Here is a 25,236-nt window from a genome sequence, read left to right on the forward strand (position 1 = left end):
TGCAGTGTGGTGGTGGAAAACCACTTGGCTGCAGCTTTTTACTTACCTGTACATACTAAATGTCTGGGCAGTGATGGGGCCCAGTCTGGGCAATACTGGTGTGTCCTTCCTGTTTGCAATGGCTTTAAACTAAAACAAAGCAAGCTAATTTCCCTTAGAGATGTAAACCAACTGCAGCTTTCTGTCCTGGCAGGCTTGTGCAGTGATTCCAGCAGTGATATCCCAGCTGGGGTAGATAGGAAATGGGCTCTCTCCCATGCTGCTGCCCTAGGGGTACAGGTTGTGTTACACCATGCTATGTGGGATGGGTTTGGATCTTTTAGGCTGGATGACATTTTATTAATGTGAAGCTTCTGGGATGGATTGATGCTTGCAGGTCAGTGAGGTTTTCATGTTCTTGGATTAGTAGTAGGGAAGAATTTGTGTCAGGGGAGGTGAACCAGGGGAAATCCTGTGCTAGCTCTGGGAGTCTCTTCATTTATTTTTATTTTCCTTTTCCTGTGGACCGTGGCACCTGACCCGCTTGAGTTGTGCTGGGGGGGGGACACATGTGCAGTTGCTTTCTAAAGAACATTGTTTTGATTTTTGCACAAGAGCTTCCTTAATGAACAATAAAAACTCCTGTAAACCGATAAGCTTGTGTTTCATTTCCTTATGTGCTAATTGCTGAAGCATCTGATTAGGTTCCCCTTTGCTGCAGAGCCAGCAGAAGGCATGGCCCAGAACGTCGCTGAATGACACGGTCCAGGTTCCTACTGTGTTGCCATCACCTCACAAGGTGCATGTCCTATCAGGCCTTTGCTGTACTGAGCCAGCTGCAGGTTCAAGAGGCATCTTGCCAGGGATTGCCACCACCACGCTCTCCTCTGGCCCCACGCAACGCTGGTGTGAGGCAACAGCCCCGTGTCGCAATTCCTTTGCTGTGCTCAGGCTGGGGATGAGTTCTTGCTGCAGCTGCCTCCTGCCAGGCCTCAGTGCTGAGTTGCATTTAATGTGGCTTTTTCTCTTTGTCTTCGTTCCTTGCTTTAGTCTGAATGAAATGTTGTTTTTCTCTTTTTTTTTTTTTTTTTTTTTTTTTTTCCCTTAATGCTGTAAGGTGACCTCTAAATCCACCATCAATTTGCTGGTCCTGAATTTACTGTTTTAATCCCTCTGCTGCTGACCTTTCTTCTAAGGGCTAATGTTCTGCTGGGTGCAGAGCAGAGAGAATGGTTGTGTCACATGGCACCAGGACACTTCTCCTGCCCTTTGCTGCCAAGTGGTGAGGGTAGTGTTGAGCAGCAGGTTCTGGGCTGGCTTTGACTCCCGGGAATACCTGCCTGGCTCTGGTCCCTCCCTCCACTTGCAGGCTGGTGATGATTTTAATCAAGGTGTAAGGAGAGGGGTGTGGTAATTGCCCTGCGTAGGTGTGGATTCTCACTACTTCTCCCAACCCATCCAAGATTCCTCAGACTGGGAGCAGCACAGGAGAGGAACCAGCCACTGAGGACTATCTTAGGAACGGCATGGAGAGCAAATGGAGTGGCTGGGTGCTGATCCTTTCTGTGTGCCTGGGCTCCTACCAAGGTAAGGCCAGGCCTGGGGGTAGAACTCAAGGACAGCCCAGAAGACCCCTCTGAACCCCGAAACTGTTCACAGTTGCAGTGTTTAAGCTCCATAGCCTACTTCTTTGTTCCTGTTGTGGTGGTGGAGTTAGGCCAGAGGAGAGCTGGGGAAGGTGGCACCACTGACTGCTTTGCCTCTTGCCCATCTTAGATGTGAATGTTGTGTCTTCTACCCTTAACAGTGATCTTGGGGCAAAGAGAAGTTTCCTCCTTCCCTTCTCTGGGAGCAGGGATTTGGATGGAGCTGGTGCATGGAAGGAGGGAAGTCAGTTGATGGAACATCTCTGCAGGGGTGGAGACAGGGCTGTTTTTCCTACTGAACTTGGTGCTGGGACCTGGATCTGAATGTGTGAGCTTGGGGACACTATGTTGTTATCCTTGTGTGATGGAGGGACCATCATTTCACCTGAACAAAGCTGCTCCTTTTCCTAGAGGCCTTGTATGAGGTTCAGGAGTCAGGAAGCTGCTTCTGCTGTGGCTTGCTGAGCTCTGGGTAGGGAGGTGAACGCAATGTCACGACCCTGTGTCCTTTTGGAGATTTCTCATCGTTGAGGATTTGGGAATTTGTGAGCAAATTCTCCTGCAGAACAGCTTCTGCTGCTGTCCCCTAGGCATCTCCCATGATAAGAGTGAAAGCCATAAGTCGCAGTTTTCATATAAACATAAGGAAAAACTTTTTCACTGTCAGGGTGACAGAGCCCTGGAGCAGGCTGTGCAGAGAGGTTGTGGAGGCTCCTGCTCTGGAGACATTAAAAACCCACCTGGATGCATTCCTGTGTGACCTACTCTAGGTGGTCCTCCTCTGGCAGGGGCGTGGGACTGGATGATCTTTTGAGGTCCCTTCCAGCCCCTACCATTCTGTGATAACTGGCTCATACCTCTCCCATTCCCAGAAAACAAGGTGGGAAGAGCCTCTTTCCAACCCCCATCCCTTGCCTGAGGGGAAATCACATATTCCAGGGGAACTTTCCTCAGGGAAGCTGGGGAGCCCTGCTCTTGTGGGCCAGAAGGAAACCCCTTTTAGAGGGAAGAATCCCTTTGCCACACTAATTGCCCAGGCTTGGCCCATCTGGCTCCTCCAACGTGACCTGCCCAGGTATGGACTTTGCGGTGGAGCAGTTGTGACTGCGCACATGTAGCCTGGTGATGGGGGAAGAGATGCTGAGGTGTTCCAGCCAGCAACAGGCAGAGCAGGAAAGTTCACCCAGGCTCAGCACGTCCGTCCTTTGGGCAATGCCTGCCCTGGGAGCCGGCAGCAGCTCGTGTGAGGGTGGCTCGGCTGCACGGTGCGGTGCGACTGGTAGGACTATGGGGCCACAAGCCTTGGAGAAGGATTTTGCTGCTGGAAGAGCATTATTTATGGTGTTGCTGTAACAGGGGTGTGCACCAGGCCGGGAACTGGGGCGCTGGAGCCCACGCCGCCACCCCCAGGCTTTACGTCACAACCTGCTCGCCAGGCTCTGCCGGCTGAGCCGGCACGCTCCGGGGCTCCGTGGAATGCCGGCACAGCCCCGCCAGGTTTGGAGCTTGGTGTTGCATCCCACACTGAGCAGAGCCCACCTCACCCAGGGAGGCTTAGCAGCCCAGAGACAAGGCAGTCCTGGCTGACCTGGGGCCACCATGGTGACACTGGGACCATCCCTGCTCTGTGCCAGGGCTTTCTAAAAATGGCATCGTCTGGTGTCTGGGTGCCCAGCAGCATGAGGTGGCTCCAGCAGGGCTTTGAAATGTGGAGGAGAGCTCCAGCGGTACTGGTTGCCCCAGCTGCCTGCCCTGTGGCTGTGCTTTCCACCTTGGGAAGCTCCTCCTGCTCTTAGAAGTTGGGCATTATGGTTCACATTCATTATTTTCTGGCCCAGCACTTGATATGTGAGTTGCAGCTTGAGCAGAATGAGGAGGAAGCATCAAATGGGGGGGAGCAGAAAGGGCTTCAAACCACAGGTCACTTTTAGAGGGCCAGCAGGAGCAGGAACATGATTGTGCCCCTGTACTGGGCACTTGTGAGGCTGCACCACAAATACAGGATTCAGTTTTGGGCCTCTTACTGTGAGAAGGACGTTGAGGTGCTGGAGCATGTCCAGAGAAGGGCAATGAAGCTGGTGAAGGGTCTGGAGAACAGCGCTGGTGAGGAGCAGCTGAGGGAACTGGGGTTGTTCAGTCTGGAGAAAAGGAGGCTGAGAGAAGACCTCATTGCTGTCTACAACTACCTGAAACGAGGTTGGAGTGAGGTGGAGATTAGTCTCTTCTGCCTAGTATCAGGTGATAGGGGAAGAAATGGCCTCAGGCTGCACCAGGGGAGGTTCAGGTTGGGTATAAGGAAAAATTTCCTTATGGAAAAGAGTGGTCAGTCATTGAAACAGGCTGTCCAAGGAGGTGTTCCAGAAACATGTGGACATGGTACTTTAGGACATGGCTTAATGGCCATGGTGGTCTTGGATTGACTTGATGATCTTAGAGGTCTCTTCCAACTGAAACAATTCTATGACTCTTTGCTGTTGCTGGCAGCATCCTTACCCTGCTGGTACAGCCTCCAGCATGGGGCTGTGAGAGATGCCTACATCTCTAGGTCAGGTAGGACCATCTCAGAAACAAGCTGTGAGGTTGTTTCCTCCCTTCTTCTCCATTGTCTTTTTTTTTTTTTTTTTTTTTTTAGTGCTGCCCCTTAACATCTCCTCTGACTCACCATTCCTGTTTGCCCTGATGCTGGTGCCAGGGTTACAAAAATAAATCTCTGTCTCTCAGCTGATGAGGTGACCAAGGCATGGTGCTGCTGCTGGATCAGTGTGTGGGAAGCCCTGCATGGGAAACTGGGGGGGAACTCGCCCTGCCCTGGGGCTTGCTCCTGCCTTACTGCTGCTGTCACCCGATGGGGTAATCTGGGCTGAAATGGCACCCACTGAGCTGTGTCAGCGCTTTTGGGAGTGGGCAAGGCTGGTAAGGGGGGTCTCCAAAGATCCCTTCTGTCAGCCCTCTCACCATTAAACACTTGTTGGGTGATCCCAGGTATTTCAAGCTGCTGCTGCTGCAGCAACATGTCTCATGGATGAGACAAAGGTGGTGCCAGAATCCAACATGCAGGAAAAGCAGTGTCTGGGGAGAAGCTTGATAAGGGCAGGGCAGGTTGAAGGAGCAGTTTCTGCGTTGGCTTTTATTCCTGCTGTGCAAAGTCATATCCTAGAATCCCAGCATGGTGGGGATTGGAAGGGATCTCTGGCGCTCATCCAGTCCAGCCACCCTGCTACAGCAGGGTCACCCACAGCAGCCAGCCCAGGATCACAATGACCAGGTGGGGTTGGAAACTCTCCAGGGAAGGAGACTCCACAACCAGTTTTTGCAGCCTGCTCTGGGGGCTTCTGCACACTCACAGCAAAGAAATTTTTTTCCTTGTGTTCAGATGGAACCTCCTGGGTTCCAGTTTGTGCCTATTGCCCCTTGTCCTATCACTGGGCACCGCTGACAGGTGTCTGGCCATATACTCTTCCCTCCTACCTGTTATGTATTGATCACTATTGGTGAGATCCTTTCTCGGTCTGCCCTTCTCCAGGCTAATCAGCCTCAGGTTTCTCAGCCTTTCCTCCACACAGAGGTGCTCCAGTCCCTCCTCATCTTCATAGCCTCTGCTGGATTCTCCCCAGTAGTCCCTGTCTCTCTTGAACTAGGGAGCTCAGAACTGGTCACAATACTCCAGATGTGGCCTCAGTAGGGCAGAGTAGAGGTGGAGGAGAACCTCCCTTGATCTGCTGGTCACACCCTTCTTAGTCAACCACCAAATATCATAGAATCACAGAATGTTAGGGGCTGGAAGGGACCTCAAAAACTCATCCAGTCCAACCTCCCTACCAGAGCAGCATCAACTATACCAGATCACGCAGGAACACATCCAGGCAGGTTTGAATATCTCCAAAGAGGGACACTCCACACACCCCTCCCCGGGCAGCCTGTTCCCGGTGTTCTGTCACCCTCACAGGGAAAAGACTTTTCCTCCTGTTTCCATGGAACTTCCTACGCCTCAACTTCCACCATTGCCCCTTGTGCTGTCATTAGGCACCGCTGAGCCTGACCCTATCCTCTTGGCACTCACCCTTTATAAATATGTAAAGTTTGGAAAAGGCTTCTAAGCTCATCAAGTCCAGCCTTCTAAATATGGCCAGGGCTGGGAGGTGGGTGCAAATGCTCTGGGGGTAGGTGAGGGAGCTGTGCTTTGCTTGGAAGCACCACCTGCAGGAGGGGATGCAGCAGGGTCTGCTTAGCTATTGATGTTCTCCTCCCCACTTACCTCCTAACTTTGAGAAGCAGCTACTGACCAAAGCCAGGCAGTGGAGGGCTTGGGTTGTGCTGGCTCCTTGCCTCCTCCCTGCTGGCATTCTGGGTGGGTGCAGCCCCCTCTGGCAATCCCCTCTTGCCCCATCGCCAATGCCTCCTGACATGCCAAGGCGGCGATTCACCCCCCGGGCCTTGCGCCACGCTGCCGGGGAGCCTCAGTCAGGAGAAAATGCTGTCGTTGGGAGGAGATAAAACCCATGAAACCAAATTCCACCCAAAAAGGTGGGTTGCTCAACCATCACCTGGAGCTGTGGCGTGGCTCCCGAGCTGCTGCGTGGGGCTCAGCTGCAGGTTTGCAGGGTTTATGGCTGGGTTTATAAGCAGTCACCTCCTCAGCGTGTCACAGCACATTAAAGGTTGGAAGGGACCTCCAGAGATCACCCAGTCCAACCCTCCTGCCAAAAGCAGGATCACCTCGGGTAGTCCACACAGGAATGCATCCAGGTGGGTTTTGAAAGTTTCTAAGGAAGGAGACTCCACAACCTCTCTGAGCAGCCTGTTCCAGTGCTCTGTCACCCTCACTGGAAAGAAGTTTATTCTCATGTTGAGCTGAAATCTTCTCTGTTCCAGTTTGTATCCATTGCTCCTTCTCTTATCACTGTGCACCACCCAAAAGATCCTGGCCCCCTCCACTTAACCCCCACCCCTCAGCTATTGATAATTGATCAGATCCCCTCTCAGCCTTCTCTTCTCCACACTAAACAGCCCCAGGGCTCTCATTCTTTCTTCATAGGGGAGATGCTCAAGTCCCCTAATCATTCTTACGGGTCTCTGCTGGATTCTCTCTCGAAGGTCTCTGTGTCTCTTGAACTGGGGAGCCTAAAACTGGACACGGTATTGCAGGTGTGGTCTCTCCAGGGCAGAGCAGAGGGGGAGCAGAACCTCCCTAGCCCTGCTGGCCACACTTTTCTTACTACACCCCAGGATCCCATTGGCGCTCTCGGCCACAAGGGCACATTGCTGTGCCATGGATCACTTGCTATTCACCCAGGCTCCAAGTTCTTTCTCCGTGGAGCTGCCTTCCAGCAGGGCAGCTCCTAACCTGTCCTGGTTCCTGTTGTTATTCATCCCTAGATGCAGGACCCTGCACTTGTCCTTATTGAACTTCATGAGGTTTGCCTGCACCCAGCTCTCAGCCTGTCCAGATCTTGTTGGGTGGCAGCAACAACCCCACCACCACTGTGAAAACCCAGGGCAAGAGGCCGAGGAGCATCACCCTGGTATCAAGGTGCTGGTGGGGAGGTTGGTGTGAGACAGGAGATGATAGTCTCAGGGTTCCCCAAGGCTTCAGCACTACCCTGTGATAGGACAAGGGGCAATGGATACAAACCATAACCCAGAAGGTGTGAGGGTGCTGGAGCTCTGGAATGGGCTGCCCAGAGAGGTTGTGGAGTCTCCTCTGGAGAGATTCCAGCCCCACCTGATCATTGTGATCCTGGGCAAGCTGCTGTGGGTACCCCTGCTTTAGCAGGGGAGTTGGATTACATGATCTCCAGAGGTCACTTCCAACCCCTATCATTCTATGATTATGATTCTATGGTCTCCTCTGCTCCCTTGCAGCTGGGGCCAGCCCCCTCCCGGAATGCAGTGAGCGGCCAGAGGATTGGTGCCGTGATGCGGTGACAGCAGCCAAGTGTGGGGCACTGGAGCTCTGCCAGATCACTGTCTGGGACAAGGCCCTGGAGGTAACCACACCAGGAGTGGGGGTTGCAGGAGGATGGATGGATGCACCCATTTTGCTCCAAAATTGGAGGCTGGGTGGGAGAATCCCAGTCTGCCCGCCATGATGCTCTTGGGCAGCAATGCGCCTGCAGGGCGAGTGACAAAAATGAGCGGGTCCCACATGATATAGCCTAGTGTTCCTTGGGGGGAGTGATGTGGGGATGGAGAGTTGGGATTTGGGAAGCAAGTGTGGGGTGTGGGTGCCATGGCAGCATCCTGATGTGTCACATCCTGTTTTTCAGCAGAAGGGGATCCCATGTCACCTCTGTCAGGTGTTGGTCTCCGTAGTGGGCAAGATCCTGCAGGACAACCGCACTGAGGTGGGTGACGGCCAGAGAAGGTGTGTGTGGAGATGGGGGCTCTGTGTGTGTGTCCCATTACACTGTGGGGCCCAACCCAGCCCTGAGCCCTCTTCTTATCCCCTAGGAAAAGCTGCGGCACTTCTTGGATAAGAGATGCCAGTACCTGCCCTTCCAAGACTGGTCTGTCAAGTGCAAGAAGATGGTGGACACTGGCATCCTCATCCTTGTCCAGCTGGGCAAGCAAGTGCTGGTAACTGGCAGGGGGAGGACCCTCCCTGTGTTTCCATTTCTTCATGGTTTGGGATTTCTGGAGGGTTTGCAGACCAAGGGAGCCTGGGACAAAATCTTTGTGAGATGGTAACAGGGAAGGAAATGACCTGGGGATGAAGATGACCCAGGCAGGGAGTGGGGAGCAGGGTGAGGGGGCAGACCCAGCCTCAAGTCCCCCCCTTTCTGCTCCTCCAGTCAGACCCAAAGGTGGTGTGTGGAACCATCAAGATGTGCCAGCCCCGGGAGAACCCCACAGGGGCCCTGAAGTTCCAGAAGCCTCCATCAGTCCCCGAGGGCCACACTCAGGACTTCGCCGACCTGGTTGCCCCTTTCATTGCCAACGTGCCCCTCCTGCTCCACCCTCAGAACCTGCCTCGTGGTGAGGCCCAGGTACACAGGCACAAGTACCACTGATGGTGCTCAAGGATGGGGGTCACCCACCACGTGGCTGAAATGGCATCAGATTGGGGTGGCACCAGTCTGAGGCTGGGATAGTGAAAGGTGCAAGGGGGAACCAGAATGATTCTGGACAAAAAGTTGCCCCAGATTGCAACTGGCACTTAAACACCAGCCCTGCAAAGGCAGGCTGCTGGGTTGTGTTTTGGAGGACACCAATGTTTTCCTGTCCTCCCTCAGGAGACAGAAGAGTTGTGTGGGGACTGCCTGCAGCTGGTGGCTGCCCTGAAGCTGGGGCTGGTGACCAACACTGGCTTCACCCAGACTCTGGCTGCCTACTTCGAGCCGGCGTGTGAGGGCCTGGCACCCGACCTGGCACAGCAGGTAAGGCTGCCAGCACCGTGCTGGGCTCCCTCCTTGATGCCACCATGGCACGGGCACATCTTTTGCAGCCGCCGGCTCTCAAGCAGCACCCAAGGGGTTGGGCATGGTTGGCAGAGCAGTGGGATACCCACCCTTGGGCGCTGATGTTGTGTCTCCCACACACAGTGCAAGCTCTCCCTGACCGAATATGCAGCCACAGCCACGCAGATGCTCCGGTTCATGGTAAGCCAACAAATGGCTCCTGGGGGTGCTGAGGGTGGGTGATAAGGGGGACCTGAGTGGCACAGACAAGGGCATTTCATCAGGAAGTGCAGGGCGCTGCTCTAGTTCTGTTAATTACCATCCCTTCCCCACCCCTGCTTTGTATTCCTGCAAATCTGTGAATGTTTTCCCTCTCTCTCTGGTTTGCAATCACTGTAATTATTATTATTTTTTTAATTTTCACTCTTTCTTGCTCTTCTCCGGCCCCTCCACTGGCAGCTGGCTGAGGTAAGCAAGACCCACACCCATCATGGGTCACCCTCTACGGGGAAGTGGGGGACACAGGCTCACCCTCCTGGCGGGTGATGCCTGCCCAGTTCGGGATCTCTCTCTCCCCAGGACCCGATGGAGCTGTGTGGCCACCTAGGACTCTGCTCCTCCACCTCAGAGCTCTCTCTCCACACGCTGCTCACGGAGAAGGTGACGAAGGCTCTGAGCACACTGAGGGTAAGTGAGGACCACCCCTGACTCTCCCATGCTCCTTAAAATCCAAATACACTGGGAGGAGGAAGCCTTATTTTGCATTCTTGTCCCTGATCATCTGCATTTTTCCAAGTTGGGGAATATCTTTCATGTGGGTTGCTGGCTGGGATGGTGGCAGCTCTGGAGGGGCTTGGCCTGTGCCCCACCACCTTGTCCCAACAGGCTGAGGAAAGGACCAACCCACTGTGTGAGATGTGCCAGTTCGCTGTGAAGGCAGCTGAGAGTCTCCTGGAGAACAACGTGACGGAGGTGAGCCATGCTGCTGCCGTCCGGGGATGCATGGTGGGGGCGGGCCTGGGAAAGATGGGGGTGGGGGCAAAGTGGTCAACAAGGAAGGGGTGCTCCCTCTGCCTGTCTCCTGCCGGCAGGAGCAACTGGTGAACGACATCGAGAAGGTGTGCTACATGCTGCCCCATGGCGTCATCGGGCAGTGCAAGGACTTCGTGGACTCCTACGGCAAAGCTGTGGTCATCATGCTGCTAGAGGCCACCGACCCGGCGGCCATCTGTACCATGCTGCGCTGCTGCCCCCGCAGCGATGACGCCCACTCAGGTGAGCCCAGGGCACACGCGTGGCACGCAGACGCCACGTCCCTGGCAAGCGGAGTGATAGGGGCGTGCTTACGGCCCCCTCCCCCTGTCCCGCAGGGGCTGCGTCGATGGAGCAGCTGACGGCGGTGGGCGCGGGCGGCTTCTGCAACGTCTGCCAGATCATCATCACCTACTTCGATAACGAGCTGCTGAAGAACGAGACGCTGGCAGAGCTGGGGGACATACTGGAGAAAGGCTGCGAGCTTCTGCCCACACCCTTCACAGGCAAGGTGAGCTGGAGTGGGCAGCGCCCAGCCTGGTATGGACCCCCTGGCAACCCTCCGCCGGGCTCAGCCCTTCTCTCCTTCCCAGTGCGAGGCGCTCGTGGTGCAGTACGAGCCGGCGGCTGTGCGGCTTCTGGTGCAGATGATGGACCCCAACTTCGTCTGCACTGTAAGTGCTGGATGGGGCAACCCATACCATGATGGCAGCAGGGTCTCAGGGTGCTCATGGGGGTTTTTAGCCTCTCCTCTTCCACCTTTTTCCTTTGCAATGCAGAAACTAAGAGCCTGTGACTCACCCGAGGAGGATCTCCTGGGCTCAGACCCCTGTGTCTGGGGCCCACAATACTGGTGCAAGAACATGGCCACAGCAGTTGAGTGCAATGTAAGTGTCAGCCACGTCCCCCTTGCCTGGGCTGGTGAGGTGCTGGGGGTCCCTGTCTCCCCCTGCTATCCCTTCCCATCTCTCCTGCAGGCTGTCGAGCACTGCCGGCGTCACCTATGGAACTAGGAGCCGCCTCAACATCTGGCCAGGCTTGCCCTGATGGTTTGGTTCAGGATCCTGGACACCCTCCCTTGGGATTCGCCTTTGCCTGTGGACAGCAATGGCAGGAGCCCACCAGCCTCACCACCCTGACAGGGGTTGTGAGGAGCCCCAGCCACCTCTGTCACTTCCTTTTCCACTCCTGGGGCTTAGATTTCCAAATCAGGTTAAGGGGCTCTCATATTTTCAGGACTTGGGGTTTCAGCCTTGCTGTCTCTTGGGCTGACTGCAAAATCCTACTGTCCCTCCCCTTCTCCATCCCAATCCCACTCTGAACTACTCATAAAGCCCAGATCCTGCAACATGGATCCATCCCCATAGTCTGGGCTGGTTTCTGCTGCCCAGTCAGTGGGCCCCAGGCCCTGGCTGTTGGCAGGGTCACATCACAGGTTTCATTGGCTTTTGGCAAGCCTGGCCCTTTGCTGGTCCCTCTGCAAATTGGGGTGTCTTTTTACTGTTATTTCCCCTCCCCAGTCACCTGTTAAGAAACAAAGTGGATTTAAGTTACCTGCAGTGCCTGGCTTTGCAGGACTCCTGCAGGACACTGACTTGGTTTCCAACCAGCTGCTGGAGGTGTATAGAGATATTTTAACTATCCTCTGAACAAAAAAATGAGTGAGTCTGGGGGCAAAGATTTCCTTTCATGCACACATCCCTGCCGGGGGGTCCTCTGCTGACTCAGCTGTGGTGCCAAGGAGCAGTGGGGTGCTGGCTTGTCCCTCCCAGCTGTGGGTGAGGGCATGCCCATGGCATCCAGTACTGAGTGGGCACGGGAACATCTCACCACAAATAAAACTCTTCCCGTGAGCCCAGCTGGTTGTTGCCCTCCTCTTTCTCGTGGGGGTCCCTGGTTTACTGGGTTCAGTTTTGGGACTGTCAGTACAAGAAGGACATTGAGGTGCTGGAGCAGGTCCAGAGAAGGGCAACGATGCTGGTGAAGGTTCTGCTGAACAGGGCTGGTGAGGAGCAGCTGAGGGAACTGAGGTTGTTCAGCCTGGAGAAAAGGAGGTTGTTCAGCCTGGAGAAAAGGAGGCTGAGGGGAGACCTCATTGCAACAGGTTGGGGTGAGGTGGGGGTTGGTCTCTTCTAGTGATAAGTGGTAGGATGAGAGGAAATGGCCTCAAGTTGCACCACAGGAGGTTTAGGGTGGACATTAGAAAAAAATTTCTTTACTGGAAGGGTTCTCAAAGACTGGAACAGGCCTGCCCAGGGAGATGATTGAATCCCCATCCCTAGTGGTGTTCAAAAGAGGCAGAAATGTGGTGCTGAGGGACAAGGTTTAGCATTAGAATTAGCAGAGCTAGATAGTGGTTGGACTGAATGACCTAAAAGGTCTTTGTCAACCAAAATTGTTCAATGATTCCATAATGAATGCTTCCCTCCAAATCAGGGTGCACCAACACCCAGGTGGCATCTCATGAAGGTGATGGATGGAGGGACAGTTGCTGTGTGCCAAGCATGTTTATAAGCAAGGGTCAAAATGCTGACTTTTGATATCATAGAATTGTTAGGGTTGGAAGGGACCTCATGGATCACCTAGTTCCAACTCTCCCCGCCCCTTCCCTGCCATGGGAGCACACTAGAGTAGGTTGCTCAGAGCCACATCCAGCCTGGCCTTAAAAACCTCCAGGGATGAAACTTCTACCACCTCCTGGGGCAACCTGTTCCAGTGTCTCACCACTCTCATGGGGCAGAATTTCTTCCTAACACTCAATCTGAATCTACCCACTCCTAGTTTTGCTCCATCCCCCCTAGTCCTATCACTACCTGACACCCTAAAAAAGTCCCTCCCCAGCTTTTCTGTAGTCCCCTTCAGATACTGGAAGGCCACAATGATGTCTCCTCAGAGCCTTTGGAGATGTTTCTCCCTTCTGGGGAACCAGGCTTGGCTCAGCCAGCTGCCAACATGCACATGGAGCAGCCACCAGTGTGCACATGGAGCAGCCACCAGTGTGCACATGGAGCAGCCACCATGCTGAAGGGAATCATGGTTCCACATTGCCCCCCCCACCCCGATTTGGGTTTTGGGCAGCAGGATCCTGCTGACTCTGACAAGAGAGGGTCTGGAGGGGAAAGGAGCTGATGTGCAGTTTGGGAGTGATGAAGGTGGGGAGGAAGGTTGACACAGGGAGGTTACCCAAAGCCATAGACAGTGTATTTCTGAGTCCCGTAACAGACCGTGCCCGAAACTCTCCACAAGGTTACGCTTGGAAACAACCCCCCCAACGAACAAACCCAAAAGCAAAAGAGGAGGGGGAAGAAAAGGGCCAGAAAAGACACACACGAGCACTCCACATCCAGAAGCCCCCCCCCCCTCCCTGTGGTCAGTCTTTCTCTTTTTCCCATGTTGCAACACGTTTTGGTAAAGCCAGCAAAATGGAGAAATGTCTTCGGTTTGGGGTTGTCTTTTTGGGTCTTTCCTCTGCTGGAAAGGTGACATCAATGCCAAACGGGCTCGGCCTCTCACCACCCTGCCACAGCTCTCCCTGTGCCCCTGGCTGAGGAGGAGGTGTGACAGCTGCTCGTCCCCAGTCCACGCTTGGGGGATGCTGTGGTGGCACCTTTGCCATGCTTTCAGCCCTGTCCAGCCTGGACTCATTGGATTTGATTTAGAGTCTCTTTTTGTCTTTTCTCTTTTCTTTTTTCTTTTCTTTTTTCTTTTTCCTTTTCTTTTCTTTTCTTTTCTTTTCTTTTCTTTTCTTTTCTTTTCTTTTCTTTTCTTTTCTTTTCTTTTCTTTTCTTTTCTTTTCTTTTCTTTTCTTTTCTTTTCTTTTCTTTTCTCTTCTTTTCTCTTCTTTTCTCTTCTTTTCTCGTCTTTGCTTGGCTTTTCTCTTCTTGTCTTGTCTTTGCTTGGCTTTTCTCTTCTTGTCTTGTCTTTTTTTCTTTCCTTTTCTCTTCCCTTTTCCTTTTCCTTTTCCTTTTCCTTTTCCTTTTCCTTTTCCTTTTCCTTTTCCTTTTCCTTTTCCTTTTTCTTTTCCTTTTTTCTCTCCTTTTCTCTTTTTTCTTTTCTCTTCTCTTCCTTTCCTTTTCTTTTTTCATTTCCCTTCTTTCCCTTTCCTTTTCTTTTTTCATTTCCCTTCTTTCCCTTTCCTTTTCTTTTTTCATTTCCCTTCTTTCCCTTTCCTTTTCTTTTTTCATTTCCCTTCTTTCCCTTTCCTTTTCCCTTTCCCTTTCCATTCTTTCCCTTTCCATTCTTTTTCTTTCCATTCTTTTCCTTTCTTTTTTCTTTTTTTTTTTTTAATAAAAAACAATTTTTTTCCTCCCTTTCTAATAAGAAAAATAAAAAAAATAATTAATGCTTTCATGGATAAATGACAGGTGAGTAAAAGCATTCTGGTCCTGAGAGCCCTTTCCCGGGGCCAGGCTCTCCAAGGCTGCCAGAGCCAACCGCACCGGTTGGCCTCGACTCCCTTCTTCAGGGGATGGGGGGGGCCAAGCGCCGGTCTTGGGGTGCTGCCAGCCCATGCCACACTCCCCTGGTCCTGTGCTTCATCCCCGCCGACCCCGGCTTGCCTAGAGAAGCATCATCATCATCAGCGCCACCAGCGCTCGTCATAGCTCGGTGATCTCCAGCGGGCTTTCCATGATCACCTCCCTCATCTTGTGCATGGGGGTGGACTTGGCCGACTCGGTGCGGGCGTTGTGGTCGCTGTAGCCCCCGCAGTCGGCGGTCAGAGTCTCCAGCGAGCGACCCAACACCTTCTGGTCGTCCTCAGGCAAGCTGTTGAGGTCGGAGGCCAGCAGCGTGCCCGTGCTGCCGTGTACCACGTGGATGCCGTCAGGGCCTTTCAGCTCCACCGGCTGCTTGTGGCGGAAGCGGAGGCTGCCCTGGCTGGGGCTGCGCTCCTCCTCCTCTTCCTCCAGCTCCTTCTGGATCAGCTGCAAAAGGGCCATGGAGCAGGAGAATCACCACTGCAGTCAGAGCAAATCCTGGCTTCCCTGTCTCCAAACCTCCTGCAGTGCTGCAGCCCAGCAGAAGGGAGGAGACACTCCCCTTCGGAAGCAGCCTAAGAGGGTGGTGAGGAGGATCCACCAGGGTGATGATGATGATCTCCAGCTGGATCCCTTGCTCCTCAGGCAGGCACCTCAGCTCAGGCACTTGATGCCAGCTGGGTGGTGGGTCCAGCAGCAGCCCCCACATCAGCCAAGGGGAGGGGTTTGGGGGGATTTGGGATTGTATGAGGGATGGTGAGGCAGGAAGCAGACAAGGAAAAGAGCTAATGGAAGGCTGAATGAGGTTGGAGAGGAATATGGACAAGGAAAGATGGGGGCAGAAGGGCTGAAACGCGTCTCCTATCCCACTGCTCTCTTTACCTCAGGTTTTGCCCCCCATGAAGAGGGGAAAGGCTGTGGGAGGAGCTGCTTCCCTCCACACCAGCCCTCTTGCACTAAAACCCTCTGCCCCATCCTTTTTGCCTCTAAAATCTGCTGGGCTGATAATCTCAGAGGAGCAGACGGGGAGGGAAGATGTCCCCATGTGTGTGCAGGCACTCACAGGTTTTTGACCAGCCTCAGCAGAGAGACAGGGAGGTGATGGACAGTGGGCTCTGCAAAGAGAGGAGCTTCTCCTGGGGTGGGAGAGACCAAAAACGAGGGTGCTGCTGGTGCTCAGAGGAAACATGAGGGGTCGTGAGAGCTGGGGCACTGTGGGGAACCAGCAGCCTCAGTGGAAAACGGTCTGGCTCCTTTTGCCCAAGCAGGGACTGGTGGTACCACTGAGTGATGGGGACCACGGATGTGGGGAGTGACTGCAGCCTGTGGGGTCAGGAAAACACACTGCATCCCAGAGGGCACAGCAAACGTCTCCCCATGCCCATGCACACCACCCCTTCTACCTCCGAGACCGAGGAGCGGTCTCCCTGACTGGCGGTGGCCTTATGCACCATCCGCTGGGCAAAGAGCTTTTTCAAGCGCATGTAATCATCCAGGACCACCTTCAAGAGAGTGCCCTGGGTGGAAGGGGAGAGAGAGGAGTTATCCATGGAAGGTGGGTTGGTGGGAGGGACTGGCCTCATCCCAGTGCTTTTTTTTTTTTTTTTTTTTTTTTTTTTTTTTAGCAACATCACCCTCTGGAGCTGCAGCTGTGAACCTGGAAGTCATAGCAGTAGGAGAAGACCCCCTTGGTGGAGGACGTCCACACTCATTGCTCACCTTGATGGGTCCCTCCCTCATGATCTGCCCCAGCTTGGCAATGTTGTCATACTCCTGGATGGCTGCCCGCAGGTAGCGGTCATCCTCGGGCTTGGCCGCGGAGGGCTCTCTCCCGAAGGTTCCCTGCAGGAGGAGAGAGCAGCTGAGGAGGTGGCACAGGTGTTGGGCATGAGGAGAAGTTGTCCTGGTGGTGGTGTCTCACGTGGGTGCGGGCAGGGCTGTTCCAGAGGTCAGTGATCTCGCTCAGGTTCTCTGGCAGGTCATCTTCATGCTCTGCCTGTGCTGCCAGCTCCATGTTCCTGCAGAAGGGGTCCAGCCACACTGGGTTGGCCCTGCCCGGGGGAGAGGAGCAGCCATCAGTGCAAGAACAGCACAGAATCACACACTGGACTGGTTTGGGTTGGAAGGGACCTTTAAATGCCATCTGGTCCAACCCCCCCCCCTGCAGTCAGCAGGGACATCTGCAACTAGAGCAGGTTGCTCAGAGCCCCAGACAACCTGACCTGGAATGGTTCCAGGGATGGGGCATCTACCACCTCTCTGGGCAACCTGTGCCAGTATCTCAGCACCCTCAATGTCAAACATTTCTTCCTTCTCTCCGGTCTGAATCTCTCTCCTTTAGTATAAACCCATGGTCTTTGTCTTGTCACAACAGGCCCTGCTAAAAAATCTGTCCCTGTCTTTCTTGTCAGCCCTATTAAGTACTGAGAGGCCACCGGAAGGTCTTCCTGCAGCCTTCTCTTCTCTAGGCTGAACAAACCCAACTCTCTCAGCCTGGTCTCACAGCACAGGTGTTCTAGTCCTTGGATCATCTTTGTGACCTCCTCTGGCCTTGATCCAACCCTTCCACATTTCTCCTGTGCTGAGGACTCCAGGACTGGCCCCAGCACTGCAGGTAAGGTCTCAGCAGAGGGGCAGAATCCCCTCCCTCCACCTGCTGCCCACACTGCTGGGGATCAGCCCAGGACATGGCTGTGTCTGGGCTGTGAGCACATGGTGCTGGCTCATCTCCAGCTTTTCCCTCACCAGCACCCCCAAGTCATTCTCCACAGGGCTGCTTTCCAGCCCTTCGTCCTCCAGCCTGTGTTGTCAGTGGAGGTTGTCCCAACCTGTGTGCAGAATCCTGCACTTTGTTGAACCTCATGAGGCTCAGGCAGTTAACATCCCTAACTCCACCCAGAGCCCAGCTTCTGAGGTTGCAGTGCCTCCTCCTGTCCTGTGCAGGCACGAATTTGGCTGCTCTGGATCCAGACATGTTGATGTGCTCATCCTCTCTGCTAACTCCAAGCCTGGCCAGTACTAGCCAAAATGGAATCCAAGGAGAAGGCTTTGAAAGACCTCAGGGCAAGCCCCAGGGCCAGTCATGTCCCACATGGCATACCTTGGCCACATGCCTCTGCAGAGCAGAGAGACAATTCATGTCCACTTCCCTGGCTGCAAATGCAGGTGTCCTTCTCAGGAGCACCTTTGTAGGTGGCAAACAGGGAAGGGGAAGGAAAGGGAGAACTCACCCATCGAAGGAGTACTTGTTGGTGTTTGGCATGTCCATGATGTCCATGAAGCCTCTGTTCCCTGCAAAAGGGAGGAGTGGGAGTTACAGGGTGGCTGAGCAGCAAACCATGAGGTGGCACATATCAGAGGGGGAAACTTGGTGACTAAAAAGGCACCAGTGGCATGAGCTGGGATGCAGCCTGGACACCGAGAAATGTCTCTCTGGGCAGGACACTTCTGATTTACACCCTGCTGACATCCCCTGTTGTGTACCCCCCGTACCCTCAGCTTCTCATGAACCCTGAGAATCCCCAGCACTTCTCACCTGTGGAGCCAGCCACGATGGCTTTCAATTTCCTTTTGTGCCTGGGAAAGAAACAAAGAATCAGGGAAGAAAATAAGGAGGGTGCTTGGATGGAGAAAGGGAAACAGATTTGCAATAACCCTACAAAGAGCCCCTGGACCTAGGACAGCAGTGAGCTTGGTGGAGAGAGTGATATCAGTGTTAGAACCATTATATGTTTGGGTCACCAAAACAGTCCAGGCTTGCAGCAGAGTGGTTGGAAAGCTGCTGGATGGAAAAAGGACCTGGGAGTGTTGGTGGACAATTGGCTGAAGATGAGCTAGCAGTGTGCCCAGGTGGCCAAGAAGGCCACCAGCATCCTGGCCTTGATCATCAATAGTGTGGCCAGTAGGACCAGGAAAGTGATCATGCCCCTGTGCTCAGCACTGGTGAGGTTACACCTTGAATATTGGGTTCAGATGTGGGGCCCTCAATCCAAAAAGGACATTGAGGTGCTGGAGTATATCCAGAGAAGGGCAATGAAGCTGGTGAAGGATTTAGAGTACAAGTCTCTTGAGGAGTGTCTGAGAGAACTGGGAGAGAAAAAGAGGCTGAGGGGAGACCTTCTCACTCTTTACATCTCCCTGAAAGGAGGTTGAAGTGAGGTGGGGAGCTGGTCTTTTTTCTCAAGTAACAAGTGACAGGATGAAAGGAAATGGCCTCAAGTTGCACCTGGGGAGGTTTACGTTGGACATGAGGAACAACTTCTTCACTCAGAAGGGTTGTCAAGCCTTGGAGAAGGCTGTCCAGGGCAGTGGTGGAGTCCCCATACCTGAGGGGATTTAAAAGCTGCGCAGATGTGGTGCTGAGGGAAATGATTTAGTTGTGACCTGGAAGTGCTGGGTTTATGATTAGACTTGATGATCTTAAAGGCTTCTTCCAACCAAAACGATTCTGTGACTCTATGATACTTTGTAGGAAGGGAGACAATTTCTGAACCCAGGCTGTGTTTCACCACAGATGACGCTGGGATGTTGATGTCCCCCTTTGCACTGATGGCACTGCCACACAGGGTTCCCCTGACTTTTGGGGACTTTGCAGCTGGCAGGACAGAGCCTGGGCATTACTCACACTGTCCGGTAGTACCAGTTCATGAGGATGAAGAGCATGGCAGCCAGGAAGAGCAGGACAGCCAGCACAATGATCACCATCTGGGGGAGACAGAAGGGCAGTGGCACAGAGCTGGCATAGAGCCAGCAACCCCTGGTGGGTACCCACTTGAAGCTATTTGGATAAAACAACTCTCCAGGCCATGGAGCTCCTTGGAGGATGAGACTGGACATTGCCCCACCTGCAAGCAGCAGCCATCTCCAGCCCTAGCTGGGCCCTTACCTGCAGAGCTGAGAGGTCATCTGGGGCACGGGCAGTGATGGCAGGCTGCACGTCCAGCACGTTGTAGTTCCTGAAAAGGTTCCTCAGCTGCTCCTTGTTCTCATCTATCATCTGAATCACCCTAGGAAGAGAAGAGTCACTTGGGCATCGTGATGTTAGTGAGGCTTCCTGAAGCCCCCGTGGGGCAGGGGCTGGGCTGGGTGACGGGGCAGGTGCCGTACCGCTCCACGTCCAGGATGCGGTTGGTCTCCTTGTTCACCACGTGGATCAGCAGCTCCGTCTGAGCAAAGTTCACTCGACCTTTCTTGTCCACGTGGAACTGTGGGCAGACAGCAAGCTCTGCAGTGTGGGGGAGAGGGTCTGCTCCTGGGTCACCTCCTGAGGTGTTTTCAAGCAGTAGGAAACCCTCCAGCATGGCATGGCATCAGTCTAGACCCCTTTGATACACATCAGTCTGAGGTGCATCCACCCCTTAAGAGCTCAGAGGTGTCTACGGTTTATACGGACACAGTATCCTTTGTGAGGGTAGGGAGGCTCTACAGAGGGACTTGGATAGATTGGATCCATGGCCAACATTAATGGGATGAGATTCAACAAGGCCAAGTGCCAGGTCCTGCACTTGGGCCATAACAACTCCAAGCAACATTACAGGCTTGGGGCAGTGTGGCTGGAAAGCTGTCTGGCAGAAAGGGACCTGGGGGTGCTAATGGACAAGCAGCTGAATAGGAGCCAGCAGTGTGCCCAGGTGGCCAAGAAAGCCAAAGGCATCCTGCCTTAGATCAGAAATGCTGTGTCCAGCAGGAGTAGGGAGGGGATTGTCCCCTTGTACTCAGCTCTGGTGAGGCCACACCTCGAGTACTGTGTCCAGTTTTGGGCACCTCGATACAAGAGAGATGTGGAGGTGCTGGAGGCAGTGCAGAGGAGGGCAAGGAAGCTGGGAAGGGCCTGGGGAATAAATCTGATGAAGAGTGACTGAAGGAGCTGGGGATGGTTAGTTTGGAAAAGAGGAGGCTGAGGGGAGACCTTATGGCTCTCTACAACTACTTGAAAGGACATTGTAGAGAGGCTGGTGCTGGTCTCTTCTCACAGTGATAGAACAAGAGGGAATGGTCTCAAGCTGTGTCTGGGTAGGTTTAGATTGAACATTAGGAAATATTTTTTTCATGGCAAGAGTGGTCAGGCATTGGAATTTGCTGCCCAGGGAGGTGGTGGAGTCAGCAAGCCTGAATGTGTGGATGTGGTGCCTGGGGATATGGTTTAGGGCTGAACCTTGTAGAGTAGTGTTCTCGATTGGACTTGGTGATCCCGAGGGTCTTTTCCAACCTGAATGTTGATGCTGTGATTCTGTGGATGGAGACCTCCACAGATTCTGTGGATGGAGACCTCCTCCAGTTTACCTACCCCCTGGAGCAACCTCAGAGGCGGCTGGTTACCTGCACATCATCAGTGTTGACAATGGCGCCTGTGATGTTGGACAGCAGGCTGATGAACTCCTCCTCGAACTGCCTGACTTTGTCTGGGATCTCGTTGATGATGATTTTGACCCGCTGGTCATCCCGCAGGATGTAAATCCCCACCACGGCTGTGTCATTGTGGCCTGCCAAATCGGAGGCCATGATGTCCACCACGAAGTAGCCAGGGTTGTAGGCCGTGAAGAGGTCGAAAGTTCGCAGGATCCCGTCGAGGGTCCCTGGAGGAAGGACAGTCACAAGCCCAGGATTAGGGTCCTGAGCCATAGAGAATGGCACAGGGGCACCTCTGGCTGTGGTCCTGTGCTCCTGCAGCGTGTGTGGTACGCACCAATGCTGAAGATGTTGGCCACCTCCTCGGAGTCGTTGGAGTGCTGCCTGATGTAGCGGATGCTCAGGATGCTGTACAGGACCAGGCTGTTGTTGCCCACGTCGGCGTCCACTGCCAGCACTCTGATCAGCTCAGATCCCACCTTGGCATCGGTGGCAACCCCTTTGAGGGAGAGACAGGACAGGGACCTGGGGCCAGGCTGGCTTTCACTGTCCCTTCATCCAGCTGGATTTTCCCTGGACTATCTCTGCCTCCCGGTGCTCCCCCCTCCAGCCCCTGGCACCCCTTACCTGCTGTGTACTCTGACTTGGTGAACTGGGGGGACTGGTCGTTGATGTCGTCCAGGAAGATCCGCACCTCCTGAAGTGTCAGGTCCCCGATGGGGTCCCAGGGTTGGGCTTCGCTCCCTTGCTGGCCCTGGGGAGCGGACCAGTTCCTCTGGCTGGATGCTTTGACAATGATGGAGTAGAATGGCTCCTTCTCCCGGTCCAGGTCTTGCAAGACTTGCAGCTTCCCCTCTCGGCTCAACTGGAAGTTACTTTCCTGGTTCCCAGCTGGATGCAGAAGGAGGTCCCCAGTTAGTCTCCTTTCTTAGAATCATAGAATGGTTTGGGTTGCAAGGGCTCTTCGAAGGTCATCTAGTCCAACCCCCCTGCAGTGAGCAGGGACACCCTCCATTAGGTCAGGTTCTCCAAGGATGGAGCCTCAACTACTTCCCTGGGTAACATGTTCTAGTGTTCCACCATCCTCATGGGAAAGAACTTCCTCCTAACACCCAACCTAAATCTATTCTTCCCTAATTTCAAACCATTGTCCCTCATCCTATCACTTCAGCCCTTTGTAAACAGTCCCTCTCCAGCCTTCTTGTAGGCCACCTACAGGTTCTGGGAGGCTGCTATTAGGTCTCACTTCTCCAGGCTGAACAACTCCAGTTTCCTCAGCCTGTCCTTGCAGAAGAGCTGTTCCAGCCCCTTGATCATTTTTGTGGTCATTCCCTGGACTTGTTCCATCAGGTCCATGTCCTTCTTTTGCTGAGGGCTCCAGAGCTGGATACACTACTCTGGGTGAGGTCTTTGGGCATGGCATTTCTGAAATGCCACCTTGCCCATTAACCGGGGTAGAAAAGCAATGAGGAGAAGACAGTGACCATAGAAACCCTTGGCAAGGTGTGTGCAGGGGGACACAGAACTGTCCATCCTCTCCACTCAGCACCTACCTGCTATGAAGTAGTAGACAATGGCATTAGAGCCTTCATCTGCATCCACTGCCCCTGTGACATTCCCCACCACGGTGCCTGGCAGCGAGTGCTCAGGGACAGACAGCATCTGGTACTGGGGGCTGTCCCTCTGCCAGAGACCCCAGAAGAAAAGAAGGTCATAAGCACTTTAAATAAAAGTGGACAAATCCCATCATGCTCCTCACCCTGCTGATGCCCAGAGGTGCATGCTCCATCACACGTGCTCAGCAGCATCCCCATCCCTCCATTCCCTGAGTCTCCCACCCCTTCCGCCCCAGCTCCTTACAGGTGGCCTGATGAAGACAGGTTCATTGTCATCGATGTCATCAAGAGCAACCTGGAGGGGCTGCATGGTCTCATAGGCTGGCTGGCCCTGGTCACAGGCCACGATGATCAGCTGGGGAAAGATGCAAAAAGGTTGTCCTGGGCAAAGCCATGTGGGCCAGAACACATCACTGAGGCAAGGACAGAGGGGACACTGGGCGAGAGGGTGGGGTGGGATTTAAGGTGGAATTGAGAGTTGGCCCACCAGGATGCAACTCGCCAGTAACCACCCAGCTCCTGCTCAAGGTGTGACCTTGAGACCTGGGGCTTTCTAGTCTGGAGGGGAGAAGACTGAGAGGGGATTTAATCAATGTCTATAAATATCTGAGGGCTGAGTGTCAAGAGGGAGGGGACAGGCTCTGCTCAGCTGCACCCTGTGACAGGACAAGGGGCAGTGGATAGAAACTCCAGCACAGGAGGTTCCACCTCAACATGAGGAGGAACTTCTTCACTATGAGGCTCACAGAGCACTGGAACAGGCTGCCCAGAGAGGTTGTGGAGTCTCCTTCTCTAGAGATTTTCCAGACCCATCTGGATGTGTTCCTGTGCGACCTGTGCTAGATCCTATGGTCCCGCTCTGGCAGGGGGGTTGGACTCAATGATCTCTGGAGGTCCCTTCCAACCCCTAACATCCTGTGATCTTCACATCTGCAGCAGCCGATCCCATCCCCACCACATCAGTTGCATCCCACCAGCCCCATGCCAGCCCCCTCAGCCTCGAGGAGCTTCCCAGCCACGCCAGGGGCAGGCTGCTTGCTGGCTCACATTGTACACTGCCTGCTTCTCACGGTCCAGCCGCATGGCTGTCTGGATCAGGCCGCTGACTGCATCGATGCTGAAGTACTCCCAGTCCCTGCTCCCCGCTCCGGTCTTCAGCAGGCTGTAGAGCACCGCTCCGTTGAGGCCCTCATCTTTGTCCGTGGCGTAGACCTCATAGACATTGGACCTTAGGGGGATCTCCTGCTTGCACATAAAGTCGTTGTGGTTGAAAAAGACCTCTAAGATCATCCAGCCCAACACTGCTGTGCCCACTAAACCACGTCCTGAACTGCCATGTCTTCTTGTTTTTTGAATGCCTCCAGGGGTGGTGACTCCACAACCTCCCTGGGAAGCCTGCTCCAACGCTTGACCACTATTTCAGTGAAGAATTTTTGCCTAGCACCCAATCTAAACCTCTCCTGGTGCAACTTGAGGCCATTTCTTCTCGGGAGAAGAGACCGACCCCCCACCTCACTACAACCTCCTTTCAGGGAGATTTAGAGAGCAGGTCTCCCCTCAGCCTCCTCTTCTCCAGACTAAACAACCCCATTTTCCTCAGCCACTCCAGACCCTTCACAACACCTACACAACCTCTCAGCCCCGATACTGCACATGAGCTCCTTTCTCCCTCAAACCACCTCTTGTCAGGGTCCTGTTGCCCAAAACCCAACTGGGGGGCAATGTGGAGCCATGATTCCCTTCAGCACAGTGGCTGCTTCATGTACATGTTGGTGGCTGGCTGAGCCAAGCCTAGTTTCCCAGAAAGGAGAAACATCTCAAATGTCAGCATTTTGGCCCTTGCTTATAAACATGCCCGGCACGCAGCAACTGTCTGTTTCCTTCTTTTGGGTGGTGCTGGGGTTTCTGTTCCCCAAAATCAGCCCAGCATCCCTGCTCATGTGTTTGGAGAGGGACTCTTGTGGACCATCCAGCCTCACTACCCCAGCCAACCCTTCCTGTGTTAAAGTTTTCCATCCATGGTGGAGATGGAGGTTGGATTTTGCCACCAAGAGGCAGAAGCAGCCAAAGGGCATGGTGTTGGTGTGTCGTGGCCCCCACTCCCTCTTGAGGGCTTTACCTCTTTGATGTGCAGGATGGTGCCGTTGGGTGGGCGGATGAAGACAGGGCGGTTGTCGTTGATGTCAATGACATCGATGTGGAGCATGGTGGTGCCCCAGAGAGGAGGACGTCCTTTGTCTGTGGCCACCACGGTCAGGTTGAACCTTTCATAGGACTGCAAGCGCCGCCGGGACTTGATGAGTCCTGTGTCTTTATTGATCTTGAATGCCTCTGGGGGTGAGAGAAACCGCATCATGGAGACAGACTGAAAGAGTTGGGGCTGTTGAGCCTGGAGAACAGAAGGCTCCAAGGAGACCTTCTTGTGGCCTTCCAGTATCTGAAGGGGGCTACAAGAAAGCTGGCGAGGGACTTTTTAGGATATCAGGTAGTGATAGGACTAGGGCGAATGGAGCAAAACTAGAAATGGGTAGGTTGAGATTGGATGTTAGGATGAAGTTCTTCTCCATGAGGGTTGTGAGACACGGGAACACGTTGCCCAGTGAGGTGGTGGAAATCTCATCCCTGAAGGTTTTTGCAGCCAGGCTGGATGTGGCTCTGAGCAGCCTGATCTAATGTGAGGTGTCCCTGCCCATGGCAGGGGGGTTGGAACTAGATGATCCCTGAGGTTCTTTCTAGCCCT

At 53.8% G+C, this 25,236-nt stretch overlaps 2 protein-coding genes across 2 annotated transcripts in view; one reads left to right on the plus strand and one right to left on the minus strand.

Annotated features, from left to right (window-relative positions):
* The first annotated feature begins 1,505 nt into the window (after positions 1–1,505).
* Positions 1,506–11,067, plus strand: LOC128968255 (prosaposin-like). Its single transcript, XM_054382652.1, has 15 exons — positions 1,506–1,566; positions 7,488–7,612; positions 7,892–7,969; positions 8,076–8,201; positions 8,417–8,611; positions 8,858–9,001; positions 9,167–9,223; positions 9,482–9,490; positions 9,602–9,709; positions 9,914–9,994; positions 10,114–10,297; positions 10,393–10,565; positions 10,648–10,728; positions 10,834–10,941; positions 11,032–11,067. Exons 1-15 carry the CDS (start codon positions 1,506–1,508, stop codon positions 11,065–11,067), a joined length of 1,566 nt encoding a protein of 521 aa, XP_054238627.1.
* A 3,585-nt stretch (positions 11,068–14,652) lies between these two features.
* CDH23 (cadherin related 23) overlaps positions 14,653–25,236 on the minus strand; it is a 314,789-nt gene continuing 304,205 nt past the window's right edge. Inside the window, exons 53-68 of the mRNA XM_054382408.1 lie at positions 24,616–24,827; positions 23,544–23,738; positions 22,741–22,851; positions 22,434–22,563; positions 21,508–21,771; positions 21,218–21,379; positions 20,851–21,107; positions 19,639–19,736; positions 19,418–19,538; positions 19,157–19,236; positions 18,068–18,108; positions 17,763–17,823; positions 16,454–16,583; positions 16,252–16,374; positions 15,936–16,049; positions 14,653–14,979 (exon numbers count right to left, since the gene is read on the minus strand). Of these exons, the coding sequence (XP_054238383.1) occupies positions 14,653–14,979; positions 15,936–16,049; positions 16,252–16,374; positions 16,454–16,583; positions 17,763–17,823; positions 18,068–18,108; positions 19,157–19,236; positions 19,418–19,538; positions 19,639–19,736; positions 20,851–21,107; positions 21,218–21,379; positions 21,508–21,771; positions 22,434–22,563; positions 22,741–22,851; positions 23,544–23,738; positions 24,616–24,827 (2,426 nt within the window). The remainder of the gene's footprint in view (positions 14,980–15,935; positions 16,050–16,251; positions 16,375–16,453; positions 16,584–17,762; positions 17,824–18,067; positions 18,109–19,156; positions 19,237–19,417; positions 19,539–19,638; positions 19,737–20,850; positions 21,108–21,217; positions 21,380–21,507; positions 21,772–22,433; positions 22,564–22,740; positions 22,852–23,543; positions 23,739–24,615; positions 24,828–25,236) is intronic.

Source organism: Indicator indicator, chromosome 7, assembly GCF_027791375.1.
Source record: "Indicator indicator isolate 239-I01 chromosome 7, UM_Iind_1.1, whole genome shotgun sequence".
NCBI lineage: Eukaryota > Metazoa > Chordata > Aves > Piciformes > Indicatoridae > Indicator > Indicator indicator.

Coding starts and splice junctions, on each gene's coding strand:
- LOC128968255 (XM_054382652.1), top strand. CDS start 1,506: ATGGAGAGCAAATGGAGTGGCTGGGTGCTGATCCTTTCTGTGTGCCTG. Junction 9,002..9,166: donor CACCCGACCTGGCACAGCAG/GTAAGGCTGCCA, acceptor TCCCACACACAG/TGCAAGCTCTCCCTGACCGA. Junction 9,995..10,113: donor TGGAGAACAACGTGACGGAG/GTGAGCCATGCT, acceptor TCCTGCCGGCAG/GAGCAACTGGTGAACGACAT.